General features: G+C 34.6%; 1 protein-coding gene across 8 annotated transcripts in view; it reads left to right on the top strand.

Annotated features, from left to right (window-relative positions):
* The window catches only part of CDIN1 (CDAN1 interacting nuclease 1), a 136,617-nt gene that overhangs the window by 51,451 nt on the left and 74,007 nt on the right, over nucleotides 1-11,159 (top strand). For 7 of the 8 annotated variants that reach the window (XR_005829118.1, XM_040602353.1, XM_040602355.1 and 4 more), the window contains 4 exons: nucleotides 835-914; nucleotides 1,278-1,327; nucleotides 4,174-4,241; nucleotides 9,319-9,384. Coding sequence is in view for 7 of the 8 variants with exons in the window: in XM_040602353.1 (XP_040458287.1) it covers nucleotides 835-914; nucleotides 1,278-1,327; nucleotides 4,174-4,241; nucleotides 9,319-9,384 (264 nt within the window). In the remaining variant the exon portion in view is untranslated. The remainder of the gene's footprint in view (nucleotides 1-834; nucleotides 915-1,277; nucleotides 1,328-4,173; nucleotides 4,242-9,318; nucleotides 9,385-11,159) is intronic. The other variant, XM_040602357.1, reaches the window with a different exon arrangement.

Genomic DNA, 11,159 nt, shown 5'->3' with positions numbered 1-11,159 from the left:
AGCAGTGTTGTCCTTTGAGAAATTCTAAAATGAAATGTTTGGTGGTTTTAGAAAGCATTTTTAAAAAATCTTTCCACTACTATTAGTAATTAATTGGTATATGCAACAACCCAGACCAAGCATCTGGAGAAAAAAACAATGCCTGTGCTTGCAAGGGCTGTATTTGAAAATCAACTAAAGGCACCTCCTGGTTTATGTTATTTTTCTCATTGTACTGTCAACATCAGTGAATAAAAGACTGATAAATAGTCCTAAAATCACTCCTGCTTTATTTTGTGTCTTAGATTTATAAATCTGAAAACAGCACAGAAAGCCTTTTGCCTGACTTTAAATACAGTCAGAGAAATGTGTTGACACTCAATAAATAAATAAATTTGAAAACTACCAAACTGGAATCATCAAGTCTATAAACTGCTTAGGATTGTTGAGACCAAACACTGTTTTAAAGGCTGTTTTGAATTTTCACCTATCTTCTTCCTTAAGCTCTCATAGGATATGGAGGTTATTCTGAATTACATTTTCTTGATACTAAGCAGTTTCCTTAAGAGCTGCATGATGCTTCAAAGCACAAACTGTCCAGTGAAACTGAACAGGTAAACAAGGGCCTGCTTTCACCCTGTGTGAATAAAATCCATTAGTGTTTTAAGACTTTTAGAGTTAGTTGTATCATAATGGGTAAGTAGCTACAAATTTATGAGTTTGTAGTTGGTGGTTGGATGATTTTCAAAATTATCAACGTCATCAATATTTTCCTTATAAAAGTGTGTCTCTGCCTGCCAAGTAGATGACTGAGCTAACAGGTTTTTTGTATGTTTTTATTCTTTATTTCTCTAGCTTCCAAAACTCTTATAAATAGTATGCTACGGGACCCTTCTCAGATTCCAGATGGAGTTTTAGCAAATCAAGTCTATCAGGTATTAATCACAGTTGTCTTTTTCTTTTTTTCTTTTTTTTTTTTTTTTTCCTGTGGCAGTGCTGTTATCTGCCTAGCAGAGTAAAAGATTTTAAACCTCATTTAATTACTGTCATCGTAAACTATCAGTGAGGTCAGGGTGCACCATAAATGGCAATGCAATATTTGTGAGGGGAGCATTTCACTTTTTAATAGCTTGCTTTTATAGTGAATAAAAGCACGCAGTTTTTGTTTTCTGTGATTAAATCTGAACAGCATCTGATAGCCTTTTTGAAGAAAAGTAATTACTGTTTTTAAGATAGTGTTTAACTATAATGTTTTTGTAGTTGCCCATCACTATACTACTTCTCTTATTTGCCTGCAGTGTACTGTGAATGACTGTTGTTATGGACCACTGGTGGACTGCATCAAACAGTATCCTTTCCCATAAAATTTTAGGTGCACAATTGACGAGCTTAGACTGTGTGGAAGGGATGTGTCTAGCTTTAACCTGACATAAAGTTCTGCTTCACAAAACACATTTCATACTCCTCTGTTTTACATTCAATCAGCTAGAGGGTCACTGCAAAGCTTTCTCTTACATTGTTTAACAAAAATCAGATGGACCACGGGAAGTTGTCAGTTTGGTGGCTGCATGTTCGTATGCCTGATTGAACCTCTTTGGTTTTGATTAGTTGAAATGCATGTCTGGTTTTCTATTAAGACTAGCTGACCAGGCTTTGAGCGGTGGAGTTGAACTGAAGATACTCTCCAATATCAACTATAATGTGATCAAATTTAAAAGTTGCATAGATAGTGTTCAACATTATGGCATTGTTTTCTTATGAACAGAAGTTTTAATCAGAATGTTTTCAAGTGCAGTTTAGGTGTAATTGACCAATTAGTGTTTTTAAACTCATATCTGACATTCCAGTGCAGTTCTTTTACTTTCCATCATTCTTAAAGGAAATTAGACTAGCTGTAGAAAGAACGATGTAGCTTGAATTTTAACTGAAGTGGTTTTTTTGTAGTGTTTAAGTGGTTAATTAGAGATCCTCAGTATCCAGCAAGAATACTGTGGGAACTCCACACAGTGCTGAGTATTCCAGATTAAGATTATAATTTGTTAGGAGTAATTGCTGTGGCCCCAAGTTTGTTTTAATAAACAAACTTTAATTAAGTCCTAAATGAGTAGCTCTTCTGTTTCAGCTATCAAAGGAACAATTTCAAAATCATGGACTGCTATCAGTGAGCAGGCTAGCAAGGCAATTCCCTCTGAAGCCCTAGAGAATCTCTGCATGGAGTTTGGGGGAAGATCTTGACTTCACTGTACAGTTGTAAGAAGGAACGTTACAGTGATGTTTAGTTATGCATGAAAAACACCACCTTGTAGTTGTGACACATACAGTGGTTACCCCTTAAAAACATGTTCTTTCCACTAGAAGTACTTGCCTGGTGTCTGCTACAGTCTCAGCCCTGCTCCCATTAACTTCAACAGCAACAGAATAGTTCTAATTGTATTAGTATTTTGTGGGTTTAATCATAATTTTAAGTATTCATTGAGACTATCTTCAATATTAAACACAGCTTTCTGATGGTGGATGAATCTAAAATGTTACACTTTTTAAAAGGTTGTTTATCACTTAATTTCATATCCAGATTTTTAAGATTAATATTTGGTGATGAACAGTCTGGCTATAGTCTTCTGAAAGTGTCATGTTTAAAAGTAGTAATACATATGTAGAATTATGAACAGTTTTTAAGAATAACTTGCCTGCAGTCTGAAAAGGTCTTTACTCTCCTTTTCACATTCTGGTTCAAGTGAGGTTACTGAATGCGCAGTGACATCAATGAGAATAATGACGAGTTTTTCAGTTCCATTTTGGTACAGAAAAGTTTAATACTAAGCTGTGCGAGTGCATTATCTGCAAGTATGTTGCTGAATTAGATGTTAATTTTGAGGTGCATAAAATAGTTAAAAATCAATTTAAAGTTAAGGTTTTAAAAGCATAATGTCTTCTGAAGGATTGCATATTGATTTTAAATATAACTATCTAATTGTATATGCATGGACTAAAGTATGAAGTCAACCTCTTTGTAAATGCCAAGAGGCTATTTTTCAGTAATAGTTCAGATGCTTACGGGAAACTAGGCTGCTAGATTGCATGAGTAGAAAATGGCTTGTGAGGTTATTTACAAGTTTTGCCCCATGGTCATTGCCATACATCAATAACAGGTATTATTATAGACTAAGTCTAAGTGTTTCTGCTTATGGTGCATTATAAATTCTGTTTGCAGTATTTTTCTTATGGTTTTGCTGTTCTTCATTTGCCCCTTTTGTTCTGTAACTGCTAGTAGTGCTTAACATAATATATAGTTTCAATTGATAAAAACTGTGTGTGTATATATATATATATATGTATATATGAAACGATTTCCATACAATTAGTTTTTTTGCTGTAAAGCTAAAGTGTTGATATAAATTAATTAATTAACTCTAATGGTAAGGTGATCTGTACTTTTACGTTTTCAGAAGTAACTCTAAACAGAATGAGGAACTTACCTGTTTATAAGGTAAGATCCTTTATCATGAGGTTCCATAAGGTTCTTCTTAAAAGCTTCCAGAATAGAACTTTGACCTCCAGGAGGATACATTAAAAATGTTTGATGTGGCGACTTCTTTACATATTGCAAAGAATAGCACATTGGATCAACAAGCCGTCAGTGAATTGAAAAGGACTTCACTATAAAATATTTTTTCATCCTTCCCTGACATTGGTTCATGTTTCTGAAAAATCAGTTAAGAGGATGTTTTTTTACAGTAAGATGTTTCAGATGGATGTAGTGCCTATCAGTTTCAGAATATAAAGGAAAAAACAGTTTATTTCATTCTTTGCTGAATTAGAGAATTGATACACTAGTCAGTAAAGAGCAACTTCAAAGATAGTTAATGACATGTTTTAAGCTCACACTTGCTTTAAAATTTGGGGTGGAAAATAAAGCAAAAATGGAAATATTACCCTTATTTATACTGAATAAATATGGTCTAATGGGCCTTCATTTTGTAAAATCTATGCTGATGATACAGTAGTCCGGTTTTGACAAAGTGCTAAAGGCCTCTGAAAATGCCTGTAAGGAATTTCAAAACTTGGGGTTCAAATCACTTTGGAAATGCAGATGAAGGCAAATAAATTGTATCATTAATTATTTTACCTATGATGATTTTCTGAAGTTGGTTCTTTTCCAAAGTAATCTTCCATTCCTTAACCTAAAGCTATCAGCGCTATTGGGCATGAGCATGAAGTCTTGCTGCGAGAAATGCTTTTGGAAAAAAATCTCTCTTTCATAGGTAAGAATGTGTAGTAGAGGCTAGCCAGTGAATCCTTAACTTCAAAGATTTCAATGCCTGTTTACTTAAGAAAAAAATAAGCAACGCTCTTTGTATTAGGTTGTAAAGGAAGAGTAAAAAATGATTGATGCTGTACATGTTATCTTTTATTGATTTAGAACCGAGCAGGAACTCAGTTACCTAATACCCTATATATACAGCACATGCACAGGCTTGCAATTAATATTTTATAGAATAAGTAGCTGAAAAAAATGCTTTAATATCTGCTGCAGTATTACTTTTGGTGTCATGAGATATTAGCCATAATCTAGGCCTTATGAGACTTAGGAGGAAGCATAAGACATATTAGCTTCAGAATGCTTTATGTATTAAAGAACTGCTAGAGGATTCACTCATTTAGCTTTCTGTGCAGTTTCTGCTGAATTTTTGCCCCCTGCCTCCCAACCAATGCAAGTACTCTTTTCATAATCCCTATATTTAAAGTTATTTTAGTGATTAATTAGTTAAGAAGTTATTTTCATTTTTTTCTTTTAGCCTGCACTACATTTCTTGTATATGAGTGCCATTAAAACAATGATTAGTGGTTAAAACATCATTTTTCTTATTGTGATAATAAACTTGACAATGACTTCTTAAATCTTTGTTTCCTTATGTAGTGAAACAATAGCAAAGTGAAATGCTGTCTTTTGTGAATGGTTGAGTGTTGTACTAAATTTGTGTGATCAGGGATTTTTGCTGGTTTTACCAGAAACTTATGATCTCTCCTAAAGTTAGATTCAAGTTAAGATTTTGGAAACCTTAAACAAATCTAAGAAATTACAAAGAGTGTTAAGGTTTTTAAAAAATTTATCCGTATGATTAAGGAACAGAGTTAGTGTACTCTTTATTTTAGAGAAAAATGTGAAAAAGACAGGAATAATTATACAAACTAATACAAACTTGAAAATGACACTGTGAAAATGTGAGGAGGTAGTTTTTCCTACTTGGCTATAAGAGCAGAGGTACAGGTAATAGGCTTAAGCTGTAATTGCAGACATGATGTTGAGTTAAAATGCTAAACAATTCTAGGAACAATAAGTATAAAACAAACTGCCAGGGAAGGTTATGGAATCACCTTCAATGAAAAATTCAAGGATAGACTTGACACTCATCCATCAAAGCTGGTAATGAAATCAATCCTGTCATGATACAAGGGAATGGACTAGATGACTCACTAATGGATCCTCAACCCAACGATTATCATTTTATTTGGCTTGTGCGAGCTTGTGTAGTACACAAATCAGATTTAAATTTTAATGTTTCATGACCTTGGATAAGCATCAGTTTTGTCTTTAGAAATAAGCTTTAAGAAACCTGTGCTGTCAAATCAAAATATCTAGAATGGATTAACTCATTAGAATACAAAGATATAAATGAGGGAGCTTCATTTATTGTTCACATTTTTTTAGTCATTGTTTAGTCATGATTTGAGATATGTTAAATGGTCGTATTTATTATTTCTGTGCATTGCATGTGTGTCTAAGGTTCTAGGTATTTTTTATTTTTTTTAAAAAAGACCCTTTTCCTAAGTATCTGCAAGATGAACCCTACTGAACCCCTCACAATAAAGTCTTTACTTTCTGAAAAATTAGTTCCAATACTGCTTGAAGAAAACTTCAGGAAAACAGGAGAGATGACAATATTTCCTATAGGTCAACAAATTCAGGCTGTGTTAGTCTGTACAACTGCATTCCAGTTTTGAAGATGGCTTATGATGTAGATTGCTTTGCTTGCAATTCCATTACTTTTTGACACATGTTAAAGAAACAGAATTCTTGCAACTTCCATATTAGTGTACTATTCCAGGGTACTGTTCTTCAAGAATAGTAAGTTTTTTGTATCAGCTATGTTCACCTGAGCAACAGAGAGATTTTTACAGGAGAAGAAAACTCATTCAAAGAACACGGTGAATATAAATTGTGCCAGTATAGTCTTGGAGCATGAAACAGCTTTTCAGGTCGAGGATGTAATTTGTCCATTTCTAGAGCAGCTAGCTTTCAAAGTCTACAAATCAGAAGTAACACCTTCAGATTCACCTAGAAATTGATTGGAAACCTATACAAACTAATGGGGTTTGCATTTTATTAATCCACTGTGCATGAGAAGCACATCACATACCACATCCTCTCTTCAGCAAAAACACAGATCTCAAGTATATCACTTTGCCCAAGTTTTAAGTAATCAATGGACACATTTTCTCAAAACAAGCTGAGAAAATCACTTGCCATGCTGAAATGCCAGGAATTTCTAGGTTCTATATAGGATCTTTATTGTTTTGTATCTTTACCACAAATATATTAGGGAAGTTTTTAGCTATGTGGGGAGGTTCTGACCTTTGACTGAGATCTTGCTCTCCTTTGGTTCCCACCAAGATGTCCCTCAGTAGTAGGCTGGGTATAAATCATGAAATCTGATTGGTGTTTTCTCTTGTAATCTTAAATTTGCAGTTGCTGCTCATTCATGCACCAACAGAAGAATGTTAGGTTTCTTTGTTATATCCAGAGGCTAGTATAAGAACAATGATGTGTTAAATGGTTATGATTGAGTGTGAAGTTATGGCAAAGATGAAGCTGCAGTTTCGTTGGAAATCTGAATTAATGGGGAATCTGTAGACAAACTACCTAGTAGGGATGTTTCAACATAATTTTCAAATCTGAGGATGCATAAATGTAGCTGTCAAAGCTGCTTGTGGGCTGGTTGTTAAATTATTCTCTTAATCCATGCTAAAAGATCTTTTAAGGTGCAGAATGCTACCTCTGTAACTTCTGGACCGATCTGAAACATACCTGAGCTGAAAAGTTAGAATTTCTTTCCTTTGTGGTGGGGTTCTGTTAAATAAAAAAATTATTGTGATTGTGGGGAGTTTCTGTAAATGTGGGTTGGTTTTTTTTCCCAGAAAGTTATAAAGCTTGAAAACACTTGAAGAAATTGTAATATATAATTATGTTCCTGCACATGATAGACAACTCACATCCATAACAAACATCCATAATTTCCCAATCTTTATCACAATACAGAATGCTAGTAGAAACCAAGTGAAAACATTCAGAAACCGATTCAGAACAAAAAACATGTTCTTTTTCAAGTCATGCATTAGTATCAACTGATTTTAAAAGTAATCAGGCATCCCTGAAAAAAGAATCTGCTGAAGAATATTAAAAGTAATGCTGATGCAAACTCTAGTTAAGACACCTGCCAAGTTACATATCAGGAAATGTGTTTACATCTGTCTTGGTTTTCAGTGGGTTTTTTTTAAGGTAAATGTCCCTGGTCCCTGAATTTCCTATACTAGTATTGGTTAGATGTGGAAGACCAAACTTACTGTTGCTATTTGTGTGTTCTTAAATAATAAAAATTTCAGCTGGGACATCCTATTGTCTTTTCTAGACAGTTTTAAACAATTAAAGAGCAGGTTACAGTTAAATAAGCTGGATAAAACCAGGATTTTTTTATCAAGATTAAGAGCTTGCATAAAACATTTATTCATTTTTACATTACGGCATAAAACTCTCAATTCATAGGTTTAGTTAAATTAGAACCTTGTTAATCTTAACATCTTTTATCCATATACCTGACAATCTAAGTTTGAAAAAACAGCCAACAACCAAGTCTGTCTCCAAATCCTAGGAAAGTTTAATAGCTGATCAGGTGATACAATGAAGTGTTGCTTTGCAAAGAACTTGTGTTTACAATATAGTGTGCCTACGGTGAAGAAATACTCTCAAATTTCAAACGAATTAACTACAGCTATCAAAACAAATAAACAGCTATTGCAGTTCACACTTAAGTGAATGTACAACTTCAGAAAATTACTCCTGTCCTGCTTTCAATATGATTTCACTATATTAAAAAAAAATAATTCAGACATATATTCTTTGATGAGAAAGAGGGGGGAAGTTTGCTTTAGGCACTTTTAAAATATTTTTATTTCTAAGAGCGTATGTTTTTCTTGTCATTAAAATGTTACTTGGACTCAAACTGCTGACCTTTCAGGATATGCACAAAGTATTCAAAAACTGAGTTCTGAACATTGGCCATGAAACTACTGTCCTAACCTGATAAATGGATTGGAAATAAGCTACCCAACAGTGAGAATGGACCATTAATTTTAATCAAAGGTGATGCAGAAAGGCGAATGGGATGCATGACAATGTCAACAGCCCAGTAGGTGTTAAGGGGCTACACAGCCTTACTTGTTACTAGGTAGTGCCATTAGTTGAGCTTGGGTGAAGACAGAAAGCCATGCCTGGAATTGAATGACCAGGTCACTCCAAATTCTAATGGAGAAATGGTGTTTCAGAAATACCAATATAATGGTATCGGAAATCAAGGACAATAGTTTAGAAAATATTGAGGGCTTGCTTGGGGTTTTTTCTTTTAAAGGGAGTACCTTTTGTCTTTTGCAGTTTTATCTTGCTCATTCATTATTGTTTCTTCAAATATTCAGCTCTAATATTTGTAAGGAACAGAGCTGTATAGTTAGCAAAATTTCTAAATCTGTGTATGTTCTGAAATTGGATAAGTTCTATAGAATACAGGATGCAATGGAAACTAAAATTGTGGGTTCTCTCTCCTTTAATACATTTCTGGAAGAGAAAGGTATTCTTTGTGTTTTTTAAAAAAACTTTATGCTAACATTAAAGTAAAACCAAGAAGGCAGCTACAGTATATCTACATCTGTGATGCTGGTAGGTTTAATCTTAACGCTTCCTAATGTGGGGAGACTCTTCTTTCAATCAGCAAATATACCTCTTTATTTTGACTATTTGGGGGTTATAAAACACTGTATGACAGCTTGAATTGATGATGTTTATAATGAAGAGATAAAAATGCAGGGATGACAAAGAAGCATTTTTATATCCATGCTTCAGGTTTTCTACAAAGGTTCATTTAATCTGACACAGCATTGCATGCATAAGAAAGGTATGTATGACTGCATTAGTAGTTCTTGCACTCTTATTTAAAATAAAATTAGTTATGGTGCTGTCTACTTAAGAGAATAGTTTTATAACCAATAGTTCTTATTCCCTATGTATAGCTGAAGATCAGCTTCGTGCAAAGGGTTATGACAAAACACCAGACTTCATTTTAGAAGTGCCAGTAGGTAAGTCTTTTGAAAGAATTTTTATTATTTTATTTTGTGTAGGAGTGTTCATGCTAAAATATTATGGCTACTTAACTGTTTCATAGGATACTATTTTTTTTTGGTAGTTACCCAGTAATTTAAGAACTTCTAGTTTGGGTCAGAGAGGTTTGATCTTAAGTGGTATAACACAGTGTTTCCTCTTTGGTCTCTGCATGGTTTTGTCTCATCATAAAAAGAAAAAAGGGAAAACAAGCAGCAGTAAGAACCCACAAATCCCTGCTTCCTCTAGCGTGCTCTGCCCACTGTCTTTATGAGTTGAACTCTGAAATACCTATAATTGTATAATTGCCTTAAACTTCTAGACCCAGTCAGTTCAAAGCAGTTGTAAGAGTATTACCAATTCACCTGTAGGTCATTGCCTAAAGGTTTTTCATTGTGCAGTTATTCTTTTGCCATCATTTTGCATCTAAATACAACTCTGTACTCTGCTTTTTAAAAGCCTGTGAAGCAAGAAGGAATAAAATAGGTAAAAGGTCATGTCAAAGTTCACCTACACTGTCTGGGCTTGAGGCATGTAAGAAGGTAATCGGATGACCTAGCGGTTGGGACATGGAAGAAAAAATGTCCATGTTGTCCAAGTGTAAAGGATTATTAATCACCTTTATTAAATCCACTTTCACGCCAAAAGACTTCTGCTTTGCCTCCATAGAACGCAGCACCTGTCTATGCAGATATGTACTTTTGTGTCTATCACAGAAAATGAGAAGGCCAAAATCACTATGTGAAAGTCACATGACTAGGTTTTCTGTTCTTTGTATTGACAATAGCTGGAATTCTTACTGAGATAACTGATTATCTGGTATAATAACTGGTATAAGGAATTAAGTGTGTACTATAAAATGTCTCAGTACTCAGAAGTGCTTGAGATACCATCTTTCAGCACAATAATCTGTTTTCCAATAGGTAACCAACTATGTATATGAGAGTGTTCTGAAAAGTTTTTAAAGACTTTCCTTAGCTCTATGGTGTTTGTATTCCTAATTACATTTCCAAAAAAGAAAAATGGTAGTGATGTTAATAAGAGGTTATACATACAAAATAAAAAATACCTTTCTAACTGAAGCACTCTATATTTGAAATGGTGAGATTTGGCATCCTAATGACCTGCAATTTGCTCATGTCAAGCCACACTTGGAGAGTTTGTCTACTCCCTCACTTCCATACTTCTTATTTCTGATGGGTCTCAGGAAGCTACTAAGGAATTGAGAGTATGAGGGAACAGGTTTTTTATCGAGTCTAAAGTTAGCAGGGAAGATTGTGAAATTACAGAACCACAGAATGGCTGAGGCTGGAAGGCATCTCTGGTGGTCATCTGCTCAAGCATGTTCACCTGGAGCTGGTTGCCCAGGACTCTGTCCGGGAGGCTTTGGAATATCCAGGGAGGGAGACTCCACAACCTCTGTGGGCAACCTGTGCCAGTGCTCAGTCACCCTCCCAGGAGAAAAGTTTTTCCTGATGTTCAGAGTGACCCTGATGTGTTTCAGTTTGTGCCCATTGCCTCTGTCACTGGACACCACTGAAAAGAGCCTGGCTCCCTCTTCTTAACACCTGCCCTTCAGATAGTTGCATACATCAATAAGATTCCCAAATAGTTTGGACTACAATACACACAATAATACTTGTTATTCAGATACTTTTACATTATAAACATATAAGATTATGTCCCAGCTATTCAGGAGCCTGATTAAATGGAAATTAGAAAAGCAACTAGATGTAGCTAGGTTTTTATTTCT

The sequence above is a fragment of the Falco naumanni genome, chromosome 7, assembly GCF_017639655.2.
Source record: "Falco naumanni isolate bFalNau1 chromosome 7, bFalNau1.pat, whole genome shotgun sequence".
Classification (NCBI taxonomy): domain Eukaryota; kingdom Metazoa; phylum Chordata; class Aves; order Falconiformes; family Falconidae; genus Falco; species Falco naumanni.
The sequence above is the reverse complement of the archived record's forward strand: the minus strand, read 5'-3'. Positions and strand labels throughout refer to the sequence as shown.